At 44.3% G+C, this 22,813-nt stretch overlaps 1 protein-coding gene across 1 annotated transcript; it reads left to right on the forward strand.

The window, feature by feature from the left end:
• The first annotated feature begins 125 nt into the window (after positions 1-125).
• Positions 126-7,188, forward strand: LOC127611546 (vascular endothelial growth factor D-like). Its single transcript, XM_052082129.1, is given in 9 exon segments — positions 126-709; positions 4,390-4,515; positions 4,517-4,592; positions 5,798-5,918; positions 6,118-6,187; positions 6,264-6,391; positions 6,486-6,604; positions 6,790-6,955; positions 7,046-7,188. Coding segments are annotated over 9 exon segments (939 nt in total). The 5' UTR covers positions 126-595; the 3' UTR covers positions 7,065-7,188.
• The last annotated feature ends 15,625 nt before the right edge of the window (positions 7,189-22,813 follow it).

The raw sequence follows: 22,813 nt of genomic DNA on the forward strand, positions 1-22,813 counted from the left end.
TTCATGTCTGGATCACATTTAAAACACATGTTTGTGTGTGTGCAGAAGAAATTCACGATGAGGGGATTTAACAGCACTGAAAGGGTTGAGAGCTCAAAGCCAATAAGACAAAAAGCATTTTGTGGATTACGAGGTACAGTAGGTGTAAGGCAGCCAACGACTAACTTAGATTCATAACCAAAGAGAAAGGGAACAGACTGAAATGCTCTCCGAGCTTTTTGCTGGTTCCATTTGGACAAAGGAGAAGGTGGGTGATAAGAAGCCTTCAAGGGACTCAGAATTTTATGAGGTCCTTTTCAGCTTCCAGCTCATTGCCTACTTACTCAAGTGAACACCGCATCAAAGCTGCACAAATAAGACGTTCGAGTTGTAAAGCCCCTCCATTTGGCTGGCGGGTGTCTGGGGGCTGCTTTTGTGACAGGTTACGTCTGGCTCACGCAGACACAGACACGCCCACAGAGCAGGGTTGAGAATTTATGCAGCACATACACGGAAGAGATCAGCTGGTCTGGCACTCAGAGACGTAGCCAGCTGTGAAAAGGAAGACAAGTTCATAGCGAGTGCTTCTCAGAGGCCAGAGCGGAGGATCCGGGGGATGCTGGTGAAGATGAAGCGGACTCTTTATCGAACCTCCTGCTTGGTGACACTGCTGGTGGAGCTCAGCTGGATCAATGGGGGCCTCGGCCTGCAAAGACAGGTTGGAAGTAGGGTGAGTGGCGCATGGAGCTTTTGGTCTTTATACACAAAAGTCACAAGAGCTTGGAGTGCGGTTGGAGTGCGTTGGGTGAATGGATGATGGATGGATAGATGCGGTCCTCAGGTGGGCGCATGTTAACCTGCAAAGCATACTTCACTGTAACCAGAAGTGGCACTCTCACTCTGTACTTAAATAGAAGTCTTACGTTAAAAATAAAAAAACACCATTCACGGTCACCAATGATAAAAGAACCTCAGTAAAAAGCAGTCACACACCGACCACGTACCGATGGCACCTAAGTGGGGTTTTTTTGGTCGAAAAAATTAATGTCCTAAAAGATACTATTTGAGGATTCTCTTGGAATAACTGAAATAAGAAGCTACGATGTTTGAATCAGTGACAACTGTACTTTGATTTTTTTTTTCAACTTCCAATATCTCTACCTTGATTCCATTATTTTTCACTCCTAGCCAGAAATCTGTCGTTTCACTTCCCCCTTCAATAATTCACAGTACTGAAATGTCATCACAAACTACTGAGTTTTGTATGTGTGTGTGTGTGTGTGTGTGTATATATATATATATATATATATATATATATATATATATATATATATATAAGGGCGGCCCGGTATCCAGTGGTTAGCACGTCGGCTTCACAGTGCAGGGGTACCGGGTTCGATTCCAGCTCCGGCCTCCCTGTGTGGAGTTTGCATGTTCTCCCCGGGCTTGCGTGGGTTTTCTCCGGGTGCTCCGGTTTCCTCCCGCATTCCAAAAACATGCGTGGCAGGCTGATTGAACACTCTAAATTGTCCCTAGGTGTGAGTGGATGGTTGTTCGTCTATGTGTGCCCTGCGATTGGCTGGCAGCCGATTCAGGGTGTCCCCCGCCTACTGCCCGGAGACAGCTGGGATAGGCTCCAGCACCCCCCGCGACCCTAGTGGGGATCAAGCGGCTCGGAAGATGAATGAATGAATGAATATATATATATATATATATATATATATATATATATATATATATATATATATATATATATATATATATATATATATATATATATATATATATATATATATATATATATATATATATAATCCTACAAAAACACTCTCACACTCACGAGTGAAACGCTGAAAAAATTATCAAAATGCAATCACACTCACCACTGAAAAGTTTGCACATGCTCAACTGATTTTTTTTTTCTCAGTCTATATACAGTACATTCTTGATGGTATAGTGGTACACTTGCATGACTTGTGAACGGGCAGCGTGGGATTGTTTCCTAGGGTGTGGATGTGTGTGTGAATGGTTGTTCGTCTGTATATTTGCCCTGGAAGTGACTGGCAATCAGTTCAGGGTGTAGCCCACCTTTCGCCTGAAGTTAGCTGGGATGGGCTCCAGCAACCCTCTGACCCTCTTCAGGATAAGCGGTGTTGAAAATGAAAAGATGGGTACGGTACATTACCGGAATGCTCTCATACACTACTTATCTCTTGCACACACATGATCGCATTTTCTATCACTTGCACTACTGACACTCTTGCACACAATTGAAATGCTACTATCAAAATACACATAGTGAAAGACACGTTTCAGTAGTAGGGAATAAACTCTTTTTTTAGTAGTGTGTTTCTGTGACCAAAAAAAATCATTCATGTACTGTATTTGAAAATGTTTTGTGTATAAGACAGTTTCCAGTAGTGTGTCAGAATGTTTCATTCGTATTTGTCTAAAAAAAAAATCACAAGTGGGTGTGAAAGGAATTATGTCCCTGATGGCCCATCATACAGCACACGTGGCTCTCTTGTACATGCTGGAGGAGTAAAGCTATTTTTTGATTTGAGAGAATTGCTGTCTCCGCCTCACAGGTTATATTGTGTTATGTAAGTGCGCACACGCAACACGAGAGTGTCGACATAGTGAGCTGTGAAGGTGATGACATACTGGAGACCAGACTCTTGGCTGCACGTTTGTGAGATTCGGAGTACTGACCAAGCCCTCAAAGATAAATTGTTTCAGCCTTGTGCGTGCATGCAAATTGACAAGATCCAATTCAAGTGAAGTTAAGACATTGTGTAAAACATACAGGGATTTGGAAATCATTTTCGACCTAGAATTAATTAAATACATTACAAAGAAATTTCATTTTAAACTTGATCATTTGGGGGTGGGGGGGGGGGTCCTTTTTCAAATATTCATTCATTTTGAATTTCATGCCTGCAACAAAAATGGGACAGGAGCATGTTCACCACTTTGTTACGTCTCCGTTCCTCTTAACAACACTCAATAGACAATCCGGAACTGAGGACACGAATGGTGAAATCTTTGTGGGTGGAATTCTTTCCCATTCTTGTTTGATGTACCTACATCTTTATTTGCTCAATAGTCCGTAGTCTCCATTGTCATAGTGCATTTTCAATGGGAGACAGGTCTGGGCTACTGGCGGGCAAGTCTTGTCCAGTCCTTTACTACGAAGCCACACAGGACATGTGCAGAATGTGGCTTGCCGTTGTCTTGTTGAAATAAAGCAGGGATGTCCCTAAAAAGGACAATGCTTGGATGGCAACATATCTTGCTCCAAAACATTTCTGCAACTTTCACCATTTTCACACATGTGCAAGCTACCCATGCCATGGGCGTAAACACACTTCCAAACCCTCATAGATGCTGGCTTTTGAACTAACCCACATGGTTTCTTTTCTCAAAACAAGTTGACATGGGCTCGTCAGACCACAGCAGACTTTTCCACTTTGTGTCAGTTCCTCTCAAATAAGAAGCCAGCGATGTTGATCTATGGCTTTCGCTTTGCATTGTAGCGTTTTAACTTGCATTTGTAAATGTAGCGACCAACCATGATAACTGATTGTGGTTTTCTGAAACATTTCTGACCCACGTGGCAAAGTCCTTTACGCAATGATGCCTGAGCGATCACAGGTCACGGGCATTCAATGTTGGTTTTCGGCCTTACGTGCAAAGATTTCTCCAAATTCTCCAAGTCTTTTGATGGTATTATGGACGATGGATGACCAAATAGCAAAATTTCCTTAAATTGCGCATTTAGAATCATTCTTAAATTAATGGACTATTTGCTCAAGACGTTGTTGTGTGAACCTTACCCCATCCTTGCTTGATAATGGTCCTTTTATATTCCAAACCTGACACTCACTGGTTTCCGATTAACTTGTTCACCTGTGGAATGTTCCAAAAGGGGCGTTTTTTTGCGTCAATTCCAAAGCTTTTCTTGCTCCTATTCCAGCATTTTTGGAATATGTTGAAGACATAAAATTCAAAATGAGAGAATATTTCCAAAAAACAATAACACTCAACAATTCTTGTCCTCTTCTGTATTCAATTGAAGACAAGTTGAAAAGGATTTGCAAATCATTGTAATCTGTTTTTATTTTCCCTCCCAGCCAGATGCTGTTTCTTTTCACCCTTTAATGTTGCCTGAATCATCTTTGTCTTCAACTTCATTGGAAGTGGGGGATTTGATTCTTTTCTGTTTCTTACTATCAGGCAAAAAAACAACAACAACAAAACAATCAATAAAGGTTTAATACAAGTCAGACATTTGAGTTTAGACATTAATTTAGTCTTTACATAATCTTGAGGCCTTGTATGAATTCAGTTTTTAGCATATATGTGACCATGTACCGTAAATGAAAAGATGACAGAGTGCAGTCTTTACAGGTAATGAAGCAGTGGGAGAGGAAGGTACGCTCAGCCTCCAGCCTTGACGAGCTGCTCAGACTTGCAGACTTCCCCGACTGGAAGTTGTGGAAGTGCCGCATGAGACTGCAGCAGTCGGACTCTCTTTTTTTCGCCACCTTCGGCCGGCTCCCACCGCTCGACACGTTACGCTGCAGAATCATACAGCTTGGAGATACTCAAAGGTAGGACAGCAAGTCATGTCCAGTGCTTGTGTACAAGTAGGCTATGAATTTTAGATCTACCTCTCACACACACACAAATCAAACATCGTCACACTAACTACTGAAACACTCATCAACAGAACACTCGCTAACACACTATTGAATGATATTTTTTCCCGCTCATATACCTTAGTAAAATGCTCACACTCTAAATGTTTTTTCTCAAGCACATTACTAAAACACTCCCACACACTGCTAATGGGCTCTCACACACATCTGAATAAAATTTGCTTTTGCGCATTCACTCACAGCTACTACTAAAACACTCTCAAATGCACCACAAGTTTTTTTTCCTGCTCTGATACGCTACGAAAATGATGTAGGCCATAACGGAATGCTCTCATGAGCAGTAATCAAATATTTGCAGCCAACTACTGAAACTCTCTTATTTACTGCACTGATTGATTTTTGCTCGAATTACTACACCGTTCTCACACGCTGCTGAATTTTTTGAGCACATATAATTACTGCAATGCTCTCACACAAAACCACTAAAACACTCACAAAAACTCTACTAAAACAGTCTCACAGCCACTACTGATTATTTTCGCTCTCATACACTACTAAAATACTTTCACACTTTGCTGTAATGCTCTCATGCGCACAAATGAAACACACGCGCAAACTACTGAATCACTCTCATTCACCGCACTGACTTTTTTCACACTCTCATACGCTAATGAAATGTTCTGGCACACCAGTGAAATGTTCTCTTACACACTGCTGAAACTGTCACACGCACGCACGCGCACACACACACACACACGTGACTAAAATGCTCTCCTGCAGACTACTGAAAAGCTCACATCATCCATTAATAAAATTCTAAGGCAGACTTCTGAATCACTGTCACACTGTAGTTGTAATTTTTTGGTTCCTATGCTGTATATTACTAAAACGTTCTCATGGAACTACTCTTAAACTCGTAACTGAAATGAATATTTCAGTCCATTAAGATGATCGCAGTTCATTAAATTAGGTGTGGAAGGGTTTCAGTACTGTGTATGAGAGTGTTTCATTGCTCTGTGTGCCAGCATTTCAATTTTGTGTGTGTGTGTGTGTGTTTGTTTGTTTGTGTGTGTGAGAGAGAGAGAGAGAGAGAGAGAGAGAAACTTGTCAATTGTGTGTCTGACGGCCCCTCATAGCGTGTTGTGTTTCCCATGCAGCCATAGATGAGGAGTGGCAGCGGACACAATGCATGCCAAGAGAGACTTGTGTGGATGTGGCCAAAGAACTGGGTACTGACCCATCCATGTTCTTCAAGCCACCTTGTGTGTCCGTCCACAGGTTTGTCTATCACAAAACCGCCTCCACGTCATTCACTTGATATTCACCGTCGTATGGATCACCCATCATTTACCTGCCATCCTTGATATCCGGCGAGAGGTCCATGTACTACAACACTCTTGGTCCACACTAGTAAGACAATTCGGTGCACGACTGGACAGACGTTATTCCACCGATGTTTTCATTTTCCTGCTGACAGGTGTGGTGGCTGCTGCAATCAAGAAGGTGTCACATGCAGAAACACAAGTACAGTGCTGGTCAACAAAACGGTAAGTGCATTTCTCAATGACATTGTGCTCTTGAGCAAATTAAATCCAATACATTTTATGTTGCCGTGCATTTCAGGTCCTTAGCGTGATTCCATTCAAGTTTGTACCAGAGCCTGTGCTGATAAAAGTTGTGAATCATACAGAATGCAAATGCATGGAGCCCGCCATTGTACAACGTAATGCTCAGCCTCACAGGGGCAGTGGGTGAGTCTGAAAACTGTCAATTCAGGCTCTCAAATGGATATAAACCATGGTTGATGTACATGCTGTATGAATGTAGGCTACTTTTTTTTCTCAGTTGTTCTCTGATTGGACAGCTTTCAGAGGCCGAGAATTCCAGGAAACTTTGCGTCAGCGGTTGGATTTGGGATTGTACAAGTGACAGATGCATACCGTACCCTTCTAATACTAGCCCAGGTGAGTGTTTAGTTTGTCTGGTCACATTGCATTAGGTGTCCAAGGTGCAAGATGTGAATTTTTCCACATATCGGAAAAAATAAAAGCAAACACAGTCACCAGAACCACATAAACCGGATCAAATAAATATTCAAATTGGCTTTCTCATCACTGACTTGCAACTATAATTGTTACCTCCTGTTTAGATTTTCCAATGACTTCATGGATGCCCAACTGTGAGATCGACGTGGATCATTGTGACTGTATTCCACAAGCTGATCCAACTCCCCAACTAAGAATGGTCCTACGGTGTCACCTCAACAGCTCCATCTGTTCTCACAGACGTCAATATTTTGACCCCTTCTCCTGCAGGTATGAAACGCATGGGACTTTTACACAAAGAGAGGTTCCCATGTGGACTTGTGTCCTAATGCATGGATGTTTTCTCTCTCCTAATGGCAGATGCAAGTGGCCCAAATAGCAGCAAGTATGACAACCTGCAGACCAATCCTTTTGGAGGCAGAGAAATAGTGGCACATAATTTATTTACAACATTATTTATGCAAACCACGTGAACTAATGGAGATTATACTTAGTCACAGGACTATATTAATTAATTATTAACATTCTGATCTTATGTTTGAATCAATTTATGAATTTTGATATTCATTTTTTTGTGCACTGAATATCTGGATAATAAAAAGGTTATTTTTTTATAATTCAGACTATTGCTCACGTTTTATTTTGCAATGCATTTGCAAAACACTGGTCAACAAACTTAAAATTATTTTTTTATTCAGTATATTATCAAAGATTTAATTCAAGTTTTCTCAATGATTTTCTGGGGGTGATCATTCCAAATCTGCCTATATTTTCTCCTGCTGTTTTCATAATAATAATAATAATAATAATATCAACTGTATTATATTGAGTAATTATTATTTAAGGGTTTGGTTCAGGAAAAGGTGTGTTTTTGCTGGACATGTCGGAGGAAAAAATTCATGGTATTGCCCAAGTTTTTAAAGGGCAAAATTAAAAACCAAAAAATGACAATACTGTATCTTAAAAATGTGCTTGGGGGGCATTTTATTTTATTTTTTTTAAGTCAGTATCAAAAATACTTAGTGTTACACATAGTTACTTTTGTGTGACAAATAGACAGGTTTCAGCCATGGAATAGAAAAATAATCGTTATCTGCATTTTACATATGCAGGAATGAGCTTTCAAGTTAACCGACGAAGATTCAGCTACATATTTGCACTTTTTTTATGTTTGCATGCCCATGACGTCGGTAGGTTAGAAAAGTTGTATTTTATATGCCAGTGGTTTTTGGTATTTTTTTTAAATGGTTTTAACATGCACGGATGTAGTCCTGTACAACTGCACTACATCATACTGAGGTGTCTCAAATATTTTGGTAAAGACATACCTGTAGTAATTTGTTGGGGTTTTTTTTCATTGAAAACACATTAGCAAGTTGGCCTCACAGTGCAGAGGTACTGGGTTCAATTCCAGCTCCATGTGTGGAGTTTGCATGTTCTCCCCGTGGCTGCATGGGTTTTCTCCAGGTACTCCGGTTTCCTCCCACATTCCAAAAACATGCATGGCAGGTTAATGGAACACTCTAAATTTTCCCATGTGCGCAAAAGTTTGAATGTCTGTGTGTGCCCTGCGATTGGCTGGCAACCAGTTCAGGGTGTCCCCCGCCTCCTGCCCGAAGTCAACTGGGATAGGCTCAGGCACGCCTCGCGATGCTTGTGAGGATAAGCAGATTAGAGAATGAGTGGATGGGGGGGGTGGAAGGAAAATATTGCTTTGCCGCCACCTAGTGGCATATTGGGGCCAAGAAACAAATTTGAATTGGGGACAATAGCTTCATTCAGTCTGGCCAGGCTTATAGAATAGAGAAACGTGTTTTGCCTCTATCTTGTGGCATACAAAGGCATTGACAAACCTTTTTTGGTTGGTTTTAAATTACCATCAGTGTAAACCAAAAGTAAATTTGGTAAATATGGTATTTGTGTGCCCTCAAAGTGATGGAAGTGGGAAACTACACCTTGCTTCTTTAAACGTGGAAATCTACTTGAAGGCCATTCCAAAATTAACTTTGGATACCAAATTGAAATGAATAATATATTAGCACAACAAAGTAAAGTAGCAGGAACATTGCCATAGAATTTTGACACTGTAGTACTTAGTGTTTCACTATGTCAAAAAATATAACAGCAGAGCTAGTTGCGAGTATGGAAAGCCATGACAGTGTTTTTTGTTGTTTTGTTGTTTTTTTTAATATCGTTAATAATCAGTTTAAGGTCCGTCGACTATTATATTGTTTGTCCTCACTGGTAATACACCCATTGCATATTTGGAATGACTTGAAAATATGTAAAAATAAATCTACAATTTGTATATTGCTTATGCATTATGTTGAATGCGAACAACTGTGCAGAACCATGAAAACTTTTTTATTTTCTTTATGTGGCCAAATGCATTTGAGAAAATAGTAGCTTAATTACGGCAAAATTAGAAACAGGCAGTTGGTTCAGTGTAGTACAAGAAACCACGAGTCAGTGTAATCATGTCTGCCGCAAATCGAACAGACACTGATCAAAATATGTATATTCAAACTAATTAATCAACAAATGACCATTCAGTCAGCAAATGATATGTCCCTTCTCCAGTTCTGGATGTGGCACACCCCAAAGCCATTTACGATCATCTTTCAATCTGTTGGCCTCGAACTCTGCCATGATTTCGTAGCCATTACAGAATATTGTCGAAATGGTTGAGTTTGCCAATTCATAGTCTCGGGCGAGCTTTGTCTGGGAGACACACTTTCCCTTTTGAAAGTGAGAAACAATTTCAGCCAGTCACAGCCATAAACGCACTCATTGCTGCTATTATAAGCTTTTCTCTTCAGTTCTGCCTTATTTCACGGCCAAGATACCCAGGAGATTTCTAAGGTTATAGTTGTTGCTGCTCAACTTTACACCCTTTCCGCTTCCTTTGACACTGTGAACTACCATTTTCTTTTGCATCGGCCCCAGTCCTTTGTGAGAATCTCTGGAACCATCTCCAAATGATTTCAGTTTTAGCTCACAGGTAGAGCTGAGTGTCTCTCCCAGGGGAACTCAAGATGCTTACCCTACACTGCCGCATGGGTGGGGTGCCACAGGGTTCATTTTTCGGGCCAGTCCTTTTTACCAATTACAGTACAGGCTTCCCCTGGGTCAGCTCATCAGCAGGCATGGTGTTTACTATCACTGTTGTGTTGATGACACCCTCATCTTATCGCTTATCACCCTCAGCCACAACAACTGCTTTCAGTTCTGGCCTGGAGGAGATGAAGCCATGGCTGACATCCAAGTTAAAGAGCGCCAAAGTCAGTCATTCCCCATTACAAACATCACTATCTCTGGCCGCAACATTCTCTTCTCCCCCACTGCCACAAATCTATGTGTCAAGTTTGATTCTCATCTTTCCTTTGACACCCACATCCGCCATCTCACCTGAGTTTCCTTCCTTCTTCTCAACACTGCCAAACTCCACCCTTTCTTCTCTTTGTCTTATGCTAATAAACTGGTCCATGACTTCATCTCATCCAGACTGAACTACTGCATCTCACTTCCTGTCTGGGTCTCAAACTCCAGCGCATACAAAACTGCGCTGCCAGGATCCTGACTCATAAATACAACCAGTTTACGCCTATTCCAGACTCTCCACTGGCTACCTGCTTTCTCCCAATTCCACTAGAAACTCTACCTTCCTACCCACAAGTGTGTTCATGGAAATGCCCTCTTATACCTGAGCAAGCTTTTCAGCCCACGTCACTCTACAAGGAGCCTCCGGTCTAAGCTAAGGTCATCATGATGGGAGAGAAGGCCTTCCAAATCTGTGGCACGATGACTCTGGAATGCACTCCCTGAGTTCCTGAGGGCTCCTCAAACTTTGACGATCTTCAAAAGGAAGCTAAAAACCTTTCCATTCATTTTAGATGTTAAACCTCAACTTTTTTCCTGACTCCAAGTGTGCTTTTATTTTCACCAGTTATCAGCTGTAGCCTTTTCAGTTTTTTACTTTGTCTTTAAATTCTCTGTAGCATTTTGTAATGTCAAGTACATTGCAAATCAAATTGATTGTTATTAATTATTATTATTAATTCTAAGCCTGGGCGGCCCGGTAGTCCAGTGGTTAGCACGTCGGCTTCACAGTGCAGAGGTACCGGGTTCGATTCCAGCTCCGGCCTCCATGTGTGGAGTTTGCATGTTCTCCCCGGGCCTGCGTGGGTTTTCTCCGGGTGCTCCGGTTTCCTCCCACATTCCAAAAACATGCGTGGCAGGCTGATTGAACACTCTAAATTGTCCCTAGGTGTGGGTGTGAGTGCGAATGGTTGTTCGTCTCTGTGTGCCCTGCGATTGGCTGGCAACTGATCCAGGGTGTCCCCCGCCTGCTGCCCGAAGACGGCTGGGATAGGCTCCAGCACCCCCCGCGACCCTAGTGAGGATTAAGCGGCTCCGAAAATGGATGGATGGATGGATGGAATTCTAAGCCTTATGGGCTGGACATTAATCACCGTGGCAATGGTTAGTGAGCATGCAAGGGGGTTCACTAGATCTACAAACACAAACTTAAAACAGCTTTAGAGCAAACGTTCCAAATTAATCTCCCAGTGTGGGTGTTTTGGGCTGTATTCCCAGCATGCCTTTCTGCAGGTGTGTTTGCTCACATGCTCGTGACTTTGGAGAAGATACAGCTGTGCTGAAAGATCACAGGAGGCTCGCAGTAGGAAGCCGAGCTTTCAGATGTTCCCCATTAAATTCTTTCCCTATTGAATTCCCGACCCCGAGCTCAGCTCTTCTCTTGGCCACTGGAGCAGCCAAAAAGAACACACACACACACACGCACACACGCAAAACACATGCGGCACGATCTGCATGAACAAGACCTAAAACATGACACTTCACCTAATGTGATTCTCTCCAACAAAGGTTCAGTTTGTTGGCTTGTTCATTTGGATATTAAAAAGTAATATTATTATATATATTTTTTAAAAATGCTTCTATGTATATTCAATGTCAGAACAAAGCTCAAGCATTTTTAAAAAAATGCTTTTAAAATGCTTCTATGTATATTCAATGTCAGAACAAAGCTCACCCCTCCGTGAGTCGTCACCTTACCGTGGTGGAGGGGTTTGTGTGTCCCAATGATCCTAGAAGCTAAGTTGTCTGGGGCTTTATGCCCCTGGCAGGGTCACCCATGGCAAACAGGTTCTAGGTGAGGGGCCAGACAAAGCACGGCTCAAAGACCCCAATGATGATCGAAATAAATGGATCTAGGTTTCCCTTGCCCGGACGCGGGTCACCGGGGCCCCCCTCTGGAGCCAGGCCTGGAGGTGGGGCTCGTTGGCTTACACCCATGGGGCCCGGCCGGGCACAGCCCGAAGAGGCAACGTGGGTCCACCTTCCCATGGGCTCACCACTCATGAGAGGGGCCAAAGGGGTCGGGTGCAATGTGAGCTGGGCGGCAGCCAAAGGCGGGGATCCTGGCGGTCCGATCCTCGGCTACAGAAGCTAGCTCTTGGGACATGGAATGTAACCTCTCTGGCAGGGAAGGAGCCCGAGCTGGTGTGTGAGGCAGAGAATTTCAGACTGTATATAGTCGGACTTGCCTCCACACACAGCCTGGGTTCTGGTACCAGTTCTCTCAAGAGGGGTTGGACTCTCTTCCACTCTGGAGTTGCTCACGGTGAGAGGCGCAGAGCAGGTGTGGGCATACTCATTGCCCCCCGGCTCAGTGCCTGTACATTGGGGTTCACACCGGTAGACGAAAGGGTTGCCTCCCTCCGCCTTCGGGTGGGTGGACGGGTCCTGACTGTTGTTTGTGCATATGCACCAAACACCAGCTCAGCATACCCACCCTTTTTGGAGTCCTTGGAGGGTGTGCTGGAGAGTACTCCTGCTGGGGACTCCCTTGTTCTGCTGGGGGACTTCAATGCTCACGTGGGCAATGACGGTGATACCTGGAGGGGCGTGATTGGGAGGAACGGCTCCCCCGATCAGAACCCGAGTGGTGTTTTGTTATTGGACTTCTGTGCTCGTCACGGATTGTCTATAACGAACACCTTGTTCAAACATAAGGGTGTCCATATGTGCACTTGGCACCAGGACACCCTAGGCCGTTCGATGATCGACTTTGTAGTTGTATCATCGGATTTGCGGCCGCATGTTCTGGACACTCGGGTGAAGAGAGGGGCGGAGCTGTCAACCGATCACCACCTGGTGGTGAGTAGGCTCCGATGGTGGGGGAAGATGCCGGTCCGTCACATCGCGTGGTCAGACCCAAACGTATAGTGAGGGTTTGTTGGGAGCGTCTGGCGGAATCCCCTGTCAGAAGGAGTTTCAACTCCCACCTCCGACAGAGCTTTTCCCATGTTCCGGGGGAGGCGGGGGACATTGAGCCCGTGTGGACCATGTTCCGTGCCTCTATTGTTGAGGCGGCTAATCTGAGTTGTGGCCATAAGGTGGTTGGTGCCTGTCGTGGGGGCAACCCTCGTACTCGCTGGTGGACACCAGCAGTAAGGGATGCCGTCAAGCTGAAGAAGGAGTCCTCTCGAGCCTTTATGGCCTGTGGGACCCCAGAAGCAGCTGACGGGTATCGACTGGCCAAGCGGACCGCGGCTTCGGTGGTCGCCGAGGCAAAAACCCGAGCGTGGGAAGAGTTCGGTGAGGCCATGGAAGCCGACTTCCGGACGGCTTCGAGGAAATTCTGGTCCACCATCCGACGTCTCAGGAGGGGGAAGCAGTGCACCACTAAGAACTGTGTACAGTGGGGATGGGGCACTGCTGACTTCGACTCGGGACGTTGTGAACCGGTGGGCAGAGTACTTCGAAGACCTCCTCAACTCCACCAACATGCCTTCCTTGGAGGAAGCAGAGCCTGGGGACTCTGAGGTGGGCTCTCCTATCTCTGTGGTTGAAGTCACCGATGTGGTTAAAAAGCTCCTCGGTGGCAAGGCCCCAGGGGTGGATGAGATCCGCCCGGAGTTCCTCAAGGCTCTGGATGTTGTGGGGCTGTCCTGGTTGACACGCCTCTGCAACATCGCGTGGTCAACAGGGAGAGTGCCTCTGGATTGGCAGACCGGGGTGGTAGTCCCTCTTTTTAAAAAGGGGGACCGGAGGGTGTGTTCAAACTACAGAGGGATCACACTCCTCAGCCTCCCTGGTAAGGTCTATTCGGGGGTGCTGGAGAGGAGGGTCCGTCAGGAAGTCGAGCCTCAGATTGAGGAGGAGCAGTGTGGTTTTCGTCCCAGCCGTGGAACAGTGGACCAGCTCTACACCCTTAGCAGGTCCTTGAGGGTATGTGGGAATTCGCCCAACCAGTCTACATGTGTTTTGTGGACTTGGAGAAGGCGTTTGACCGTGTCCCTCGGGGAGTTCTGTGGGGGGTGCTTCGTGGGTATGGGGTACCGAACCCCCTGATACGGGCTGTTCGGTCACTCTACCACCGATGTCAGAGTTTGGTTCGCATTGCCGGCAGTAAGTCGGAATCGTTTCCAGTGGGGGTAGGACTCCGCCAAGGCTGCCCTTTGTCACCGATTCTGTTCATAACCTTTATGGACAGAATTTCTAGGCGAGGCCGAAGCGTTGAGGGGGTCCGTTTTGGGGGCCTCAGTATTACATCCCTGCTTTTTGCAGATGATGTGGTGCTGTTGGCTCCTTCAAACGGGGCTCTCCAACTCTCACTGGAGCATTTCGCAGTGAAGCGGTTGGGATGAAAATCAGCACCTCCAAATCTGAAACCATGGTCCTCAGTCGGAAAAGGGTGGAGTGCCCCCTCCGGGTCGGGGGGGGGATATCTTGCCCCAAGTGGAGGAGTTTAAGTATCTTGGGGTCTTGTTCACGAGTGAGGGCAGGAGGGAGCGAGAGATCGACAAGCGGATCGCTGCAGCGTCTGCTGTGATGCGGACGTTGTATCGGTCTGTCGTGGTGAAGAAGGAGCTGAGCCAAAGGGCGAAGCTCTCAATTTACTGGTCGATCTACGTCCCAACCCTCACCTATGGTCACGAGCTATGGGTCGTGACCGAAAGAACGAGATCCCGGATACAAGCGGCTGAAATGAGTTTTCTCCGCAGGGTGTCCGGGCTCTCCCTTAGAGATAAGGTGAGAAGCTCAGTCATCCGGGAGGGGCTCAGAGTCAAGCCGCTTCTCCTCCACATCGAGAGGAGCCAGATGAGGTGGCTTGGGCATCTGATTCGGATGCCTCCTGAGCGCCTCCCCGGTGAGGTGTTCCGGTCATGTCCCACCGGGAGGAAACCCCGAGGAAGACCTAGGACACGCTGGAGAGACTATGTCACCCAGCTTGCCTGGGAACGACTCGGGATCCCCCGGGGAGAGCTGGAAGAAGTAGCTAGGGAGAGGGAAGTCTGGGCTTCCCTGCTAAAGCTGTTGCCCCCGCGACCCGGCCCCGGATAAGCGGTAGATAATGGATGGATGGATGGATGGAGAACAAAGCTCAGAAAAACACCATTTGTCACCCAGATTTGATGTTTACATTGTGTGACTGGTTGAACTTACAAGTGTTTAAACTGTAATTCTCTTTTGATTTGTGTGTCAGTGATGTGATATACATTTTAAAATGGGAGTTAGAAACAACAAGAAACAAACACGCTTTGGCACTTATGTGCAGAACTATGCGAGAAAGAGTGTGAACAGGTCATAACGAATACTTAAAAATAGCATTTTAATAAAATTAGGTGTGTTCTAATCGTCTTCATTTTATTGTTGTTGGAAAGAGAAAGCGCTCAGATCAGATCCTGCCTTTTTCACGAAACTGGACCACTGCTCTTATCCCATCACTGCTGTGATTGCAGCACCAGCAGTGACGAGGGACACTTCAAGTTCTTTCCCAGAGCGCAAATTCAAGAACCTACTTTTCCGATATTTTGACTCCCTCTCCATCGCCATCGGTCAAGCTCACTGAGAAAGCCGCCTTTTGTGCTTATGTTCGATGTTATGACATTTTGTTCCCTTGAAACTGCCCTCAGGATAAAGAGGAAACTTCCTTTAATCTTCCAGATGGTGGAGGTCTTATCTGTCAAGTGAGCTTGTTCTGCTGACCGTTTTTCAGTTTTAGGAAGATTGATAGGGCAGTAGATTGTTGCCGCGTCAACATTTGCCGTGTTGTCTTCTACACCTTCACTGTGTTGTTCCCCCAACAGGTAACATATGTGTTGGAAGGGGCCATAGCCCATGAAGACTTCTGTGGCCATTCAGGGCGACTGAAACCTGGCGATCTGCAAGTAATTATTTTCCAACATTATTGGGGTGGATTTTAGAGGAGAAATGCCATGCCAATCTGTGGCAAAAAGCAAGTTTGTAGGTGAGCATGAAAAAAAAACACATGATGAAAGCTTACTTTATCTTCAAAGCTTACCAAATTACCACCAGCTTTTAATAATACAAATAAATGTTGAAGTTTATAATAACTAAAATGAGGAACGTGTCGAATACTGTTTTTATGCTGCCGTTATGTTTGAGGTAAATTTGAACTCAAATGATTAACATCTCTAAATATATGTTTGACATTTTTTGTTTTTTGCTCGATATTCCATGACCTTAACAAATTGATCGGTGCCAACCAGATAGACACAAAGTTCAACAAAATTAATGTGAAGATATTTTTTCAATGTCCTAAAGTTGGAGGATGATTATGAATGGTTTTACTTGTAAAAACCCTTCTTGAATATTATTTGTTTTTGTTTTTTACATATGCTCAAATGAGTTCAAACCTCACACAGTTTTTCATTCCAGATGTTTTAGCCTGAACAAATATGGATTTTGAAATAATATACATTAACCTCCAAATTGTCACGTTTTCGGCATTCACAAATTCGCAGTCCTCTGTTATTCAAGTCAAGTCAAGTATTGCTTTGACTCCATCTTGTGGCACAGCGATGCCAAGGAACTAACTTGAAGTGAGCAGAGGAGCTTCAGTTAGCCGCACAACTGACCTGTCTAATAGAGGAGTTGTTTATGCCACTATCTTGTGGAATCTAAACCTTTCTTGAGGGGTTAAGGGCATCGATTACTTTTGGATTTTTACTATTCGCAGCAGGGACTGGTTCAGAGACATTAAAAGACTACAAATATATATTTTTCCAGGTTAAGGTAAATCTGTGAGATTTTATCGACATATGTATATTTCTCAATAATCCCGTAACTGGTTGTACTGGTAGGGCAGACTGGTAGTCCAGTGGTTAGCACGTCGGTTTCAAGTCAAGTCAACAGTATTTATAGAGCACTTTCAAACAGCCATCGCTTCACAGTGCAGAGGTACCGGGTTCGATTAGAGCTCCGGCCTCCCTATGTGGAGTTTGCATGTTCTCCCCGGGCCTGCGTGGGTTTTCCCCGGGTGCTCCTGTTTCCTCCCACATTCCAAAAACATGTGTGGCAGGCTGATTGAACACTCTAAACCAGGGGTGTCCAAACGTTTTGCCAAGGGGGCCAGATTTTATGTGGTAAAATGTCGGGGGGCCGACCTTGGCTGACATTCTTTACATTGAACAACAATATTGTTCAACAAATTTTAGTAAGCCAGTCTGTTTCACATTTCCATTTTTATTTTAATTTCAACAATCTTAAGAATTTCTTTTGGTTCATTTGAAACAGGTATATCACATGCAACTGCTTATTCACTTGACTTTTTCTTAAACAGAAGTCTCCTGAGTGCAAATTGATTGATTTAAAACATAAAATGTATCAGCATGACTTTTCAATAGTCACAAAACCTTTGACTCGAATAACGGGGAAATGAACAAGCAATACACATATCTACAACTGCAAGGATCAATTTAAATATGACATATCAGTCAATATAATCACGGAGTGATGTCTTGTTAACTCGTGAGTGATGCCCTCTAGTGTCTAAATGCTATTACTCATTTAGTGAATGCTATTACTCATTTAGCCACTAGAGGGAAGCAGTATTCTATGAAACATCACTCACCAGTCTACGAGACCTCAGTCAATGCAACACGTGTTCCATTGCGTCCAACCTGCGGGCCAGACGGCACTGATTTTATGACAGGGGCCGAGGGCCGGATGAAATTCGACCGCGGGCCGGATTTGGCCCCCGGGCCGGACTTTGGACATGCCTGCTCTAAACTGTCCCTAGGTGTGAGTGTGAGCGCGGATGGTTGTTCGTCTCTGTGTGCCCTGTGATTGGCTGGCTACCGATTCATGGTGTCCCCCGCCTACTGCCCGATGACTGCTGGGACAGGCTCCAGCACCCACCGCGACCCTAGTGAGGATCAAGCGGTTCGGAAGATGGATGGATGGATGGATGGATGTTTAAATGACCTCGCTCCACCTGACCTCTCTGAGTTCCTCTGAGCTCCACACCTGCCCAGTGCCTCAGGTCTGCGGACCAGACATAATTAGAGGTACCAAGAACTAAACGCAGGCTCAGAGGGGACAGAGCCTTTTCCGTTGCTGGTCCCTCTCTTTGGAATGTCCTCCCATTGAACATTCTGCAAGCCCCCTTGCTGCCCATCTATCTGATTGACAATGGGCTGATCACCAGATGACATACAGCAAACAGGTTGTCATTTCGTCACCTTCCTAAAATAAAGGTCCAGGTCGTCTTTTTCATTTTTTTGCTTCTTCTCAATAACATCAATGAAACACGTAAGTGTTACTTTTCATGATTATGCAGTACCTCTGACATCTATCAGATGTCTTTAAGCATGTTTTATTTTAATCAGCTTCTCTGACCTTTAACTCTTCTTTCTCCGTCGCTTCCTGTTGCTCTTTTTGTCCTTCTCCATTTTTGTAGTTTAATTATTGATATGATGCATTCTGTGTCCCTCTATCTGGGTAAAGAGGTTTAAGAGACACGACTCCACTCCATATATATATTAAGGGTGTGGAAAATAATCGATATTAATCGATACATCGATGCGCACGTGCGCGATGCGAGTGCATCGGCTCTTTCACTGGGTACGACGCGATTGACGGGTGAAATCGCGATTCATCACGATGCATTGGTGGGTATCGGTAAAATCTGATTCAAGCGCCGTTTTATTCATGTTAAACGTCATCTATCTGACCATTCCGAGGCGCTATGAATGCACCATCATTGTTTTGCGTTTTGTTTTGAATACGGACGGTAGCCGTGCGTCACATACAGTCCAGTACACAACTAGCGAAACACTACGAAGTTCGCGCAAGCAGCAGCGAGGAAACTACTGTATTTAATGCTTCCGCAACATTCAGATCTTATGTTTGGAAATACTACGGCTTCGAAAAGAAAGACGGAAAGATTGATAAAAGCTCCGTAATTTGCAAAGAAAGTCGCACTACGAAGCCATACAACGGCAGCACCACAAATATGCAGACCACTTAAAACGATGGCACCAGATCACCGACAAGTTTCCCGCTACCTCCCCCGCCTCCACGTCCAGTTCCTCGTTGGACATATTTTGGGGGTCCCTTGCAGCTCACTGTGACCACGCAAGGAAAAACTATATATGGATGACTCTTTTGGACATTTCATTTTGACACTCAGTGAGAGTGGTCTGTGTACGCTACAATACACACAGCAGCTTTGAGGCTGTGACTGCCACCTTGTTTCAATTGTATTTTTTTTCTGTCCTATGGAGATGGATATTTCATATAAGACACTCAGTGAGTAGTCTGTTTGTGTTTACACTACAGCAACAGCTGTGAGTCTCAGGTGCCAAATTGTTTGCATTTTCTTTGCACAAAACCCAATTGTGAAAGGGCTTAAATGTTAAATGCTAAAATGTTTTACACGTTCTACTATTTATAAGGAATAAAGTGGTCTACTTTTTGCAATACCATACTGAATTCCATCTTTTTTTTAACTTTTTTTCTTTGCGTATTTGCATCATGTTTAATTGCACACACAATATCACAACAAATTGTACTGTATCGTATCGGATCGCATTGATTTGAACTAAATGTGTATCGCGTCGTATCACATCGTGAAGACGGTGAAACGTATCGAATCGTGTCGCCAGAAAATTCCATGTATCGTTTAAGTATCGCATCGCTGGTAGTGCATCGAGATGTGTATCGAATCGTCCTCAGTGCTGAGATTCACATCCCTAATATATATATATATATATATATATATATATATATATATATATATATATATATATATATATATATATATATATATACACACGCATGCACGCACACACACACACACACATTTATTCCAAAAAGCTGCATGGTAAGTTAATTGATCACTCTCAACCATAGCTGCCAAACTCACCAGCAAGCTCTGTCGGAGCCTGGTAACGATTCTGATCCTTTGAATCAGGTGTGATGCAGCAGTTGAGCGATGGAAAACATGCAGGACAACGGCCCTCGATGACTGGAGTTTGACACTTGTGCTCTAAATTGTCCATAGGTGTGATTGTGAGTGTGAATGGTTGTTTGTTAATGTGTGCCCTGCGATTGCCTCGCAACCAGTTCAGGATGGGCCTCGCCTCCTGTTGGATGACAGCTGGGATAGGCCCCAGCACGTCCGCAACCCTCATGAGGATAAGCGGCTCAGATAATGGATGGATAGATGGATGGAGAGATGATGTGCAGCTCTCGTGGGATACTCATTACAGAAACGGTCCCGCCACGCAAATGAAAATAATATAAAATAATAAAAATAAGATAAAAAAAACCTTACAGTACTGACAGTTTATTTATGTGAAGTTGAAAAATATTTTAGTTTGAAAAATTACTGGATTTCTTCTGTTACATCTGTTTTTCATGGACTTCACGCATGTCAAAATGCTGTGTTAATTGATTTAATGTTTTGGTGAGATACAGTAATCCCTCGTTTATCGCGGTTAATGGGGACCAAAACCACCCGCGATAAACGAAAATTCACGAAGTAGCGTCCAAATAACATAAACAGGTTAAAAAAAAAACAATTTTAAAGTCCGCAAAGGGTCCGCGAGAAGCTGCAAAACCACAGCGAGTCACATAGAGCAACATATACAGTACTGTACTCTAAAAAAAAAAAAAATCCTCATCTCACCCCTCGGGTGGTGTCCGTTCCTCATTTAGCTCAGGTCCTCTACCAGAGGCCAGGAACCTTGAGGGTTCTGCGCAGTATCCTTGTTGTTCCCAGCACTGCACATTTCTGGACGGATGGCTGTACGTTTCAAAATAGTATCATCCCACCAGTCAGGGCTCATGATTTTGGAAATTCTGTGCCCACTTAGTTTTTTAGAACAACAATGGCGGACAGCGTCCCGAGATGTATTCGGCGAAGGTGCAGGGCGATAGAGAGTGCCTGTAGTCAAGGGTCTGCCGGTGAAAGTGAAGCACGCGCGATAAACATTTCAATTGCTAATTTAAGAAGAGTTAGTGACCAGTTTAGCGCTGATACTATTCAAAATTTGATTCAAAGTCTAATAGTTCTCCGATCTGTCATCATTGCGGGACCCGCTCCTAATGGTGGACGTGTTTGTTCCCATGTGGCACATCGTTTGCACACAGGTAAAATGGCTACCATTTTTTTGTCATTGCTTTTTTGTATGTATTTTTATTCGAACTACACACGGGTTTTACTGACGACTTGCTGTGACTTACCTTCTATCACCCTGTCAAACGTCGTTTTATACCACTTGTTTTCCTGCAAATCAGTAGACTATTAAGTAACGCGATGGCTATACACTTTTAAGCAATAACTAGTGATCTTTTAGTTATTCAATTATACGTTTAAATTATTTTTTTCTTGAGTAAAATGGTTAGAGAAAATAGCTGTTCGTGGTTTTGAAGCTGCATATACTTTTATGTACATCTGTGTCTATATGCCTGTACTGTATACAGTATAGAAAAAACACGTAGTGATTCATTTGCTTGAATTCCTTAATCCTTTTATTTCCATACTTTAGGTAGACGAGGAAGACCAGCACTTGACATTACAAGGGATCAAATTGAACTGCTCCCCACTCAGGGCTTTACAGTGAGAGCCATCACGGGGATGTTGGGTTGTTCCTCTTCATACCTGCATAAAAAAAATGGAAAAGGAAGGAGGCCGGGGACTAGTGAGTGTGAGAGCCACTGTCCAGGATGAAACATCCAAGCTCCACAAATACATCAAGGAGAAGGCACCAATGGATTATGTACTCAGAGAATGTCTCAGACAATTGGGAACAGAAGATGAGGTGCTGGAAGAGGGACCATCATGGGAGGACAAGCCCCTACAAGGGATGTACCACCGGACAATAACTGACGTGGCCAATCTCAAGAAGTCCTATCAGAGTTCTAGAGAGGGCTGGCCTGAAGGACAGCACAGAGGCACTCATCCTGGCTGCTCAGGAGCAGGCCCTGAGCACCAGAGCCATTGAGGCTCATTGCTCGGATTCTTCAGCCGAGATGTGCAACAGATTCCTTCAGTTCTTTATTGATAAGGTCTCTACAGCTAGGATTCCGGTCCCAAATACCGCATCTGACCCCTCTGTCCATGTTCCATGTTCAGCTGTCCTAAATTCTTTTGATACTGTGTCCTTGGCGCTTTTGGAGGATGTAGTTCGCCAGACGAAGCCATCTGGCTCCCCTTGCGACTCTCTTCCCCCACGCTTCTTTCAGGAGGTTCTCCCGAGTGTTGGTGCATCGGTCTTGGATATCATCAACAGCAGCCTTTCTTCTGGTGTAGTTCCCCAACAGTTTAAACATGCTGTGGTCCAACCCTTGATCAAGAAACCTGGTCTTGATCCAGATGAGCTGTCAAGTTACAGACCCATTTCCAAACTGCCTTTCATTTCCAAAATTCTGGAAAAAGTGGTGCACATGCAGTTGAAACTTTTCTTGGATGAACATAACATCTTGGAGGTCTTCCAGTCAGGTTTCAAGACGATGCATAGCACGGAGTCAGCCCTGTTACGCGTTTCTAATGACATCCTCCTGGCAAATGACTCTGGAGACCACGTGTGTCTGGTCTTATTGGACTTAACTGCAGCATTTGATACAGTGGATCACAGTATTCTGCTGACTCGTTTGCAGCACTTGGTGGGCATTGGCGGGAGTGCTCTTGATTGGTTTAGGTCCTATCTAGCTGACAGGACCTTTTGTGTCAGCCTTGGCTGCTCTGAATCACGCACTGCTCCCCTGTCATGTGGTGTTCCAGAGGGCTCAATTCTGGGGCCTCTGCTGTTCTCGCTGTATCTGCTCCCATTGGGTTCCATCTTAAGGAAA

This window comes from Hippocampus zosterae, chromosome 12 (genome assembly GCF_025434085.1).
Source record: "Hippocampus zosterae strain Florida chromosome 12, ASM2543408v3, whole genome shotgun sequence".
Lineage (NCBI taxonomy): Eukaryota > Metazoa > Chordata > Actinopteri > Syngnathiformes > Syngnathidae > Hippocampus > Hippocampus zosterae.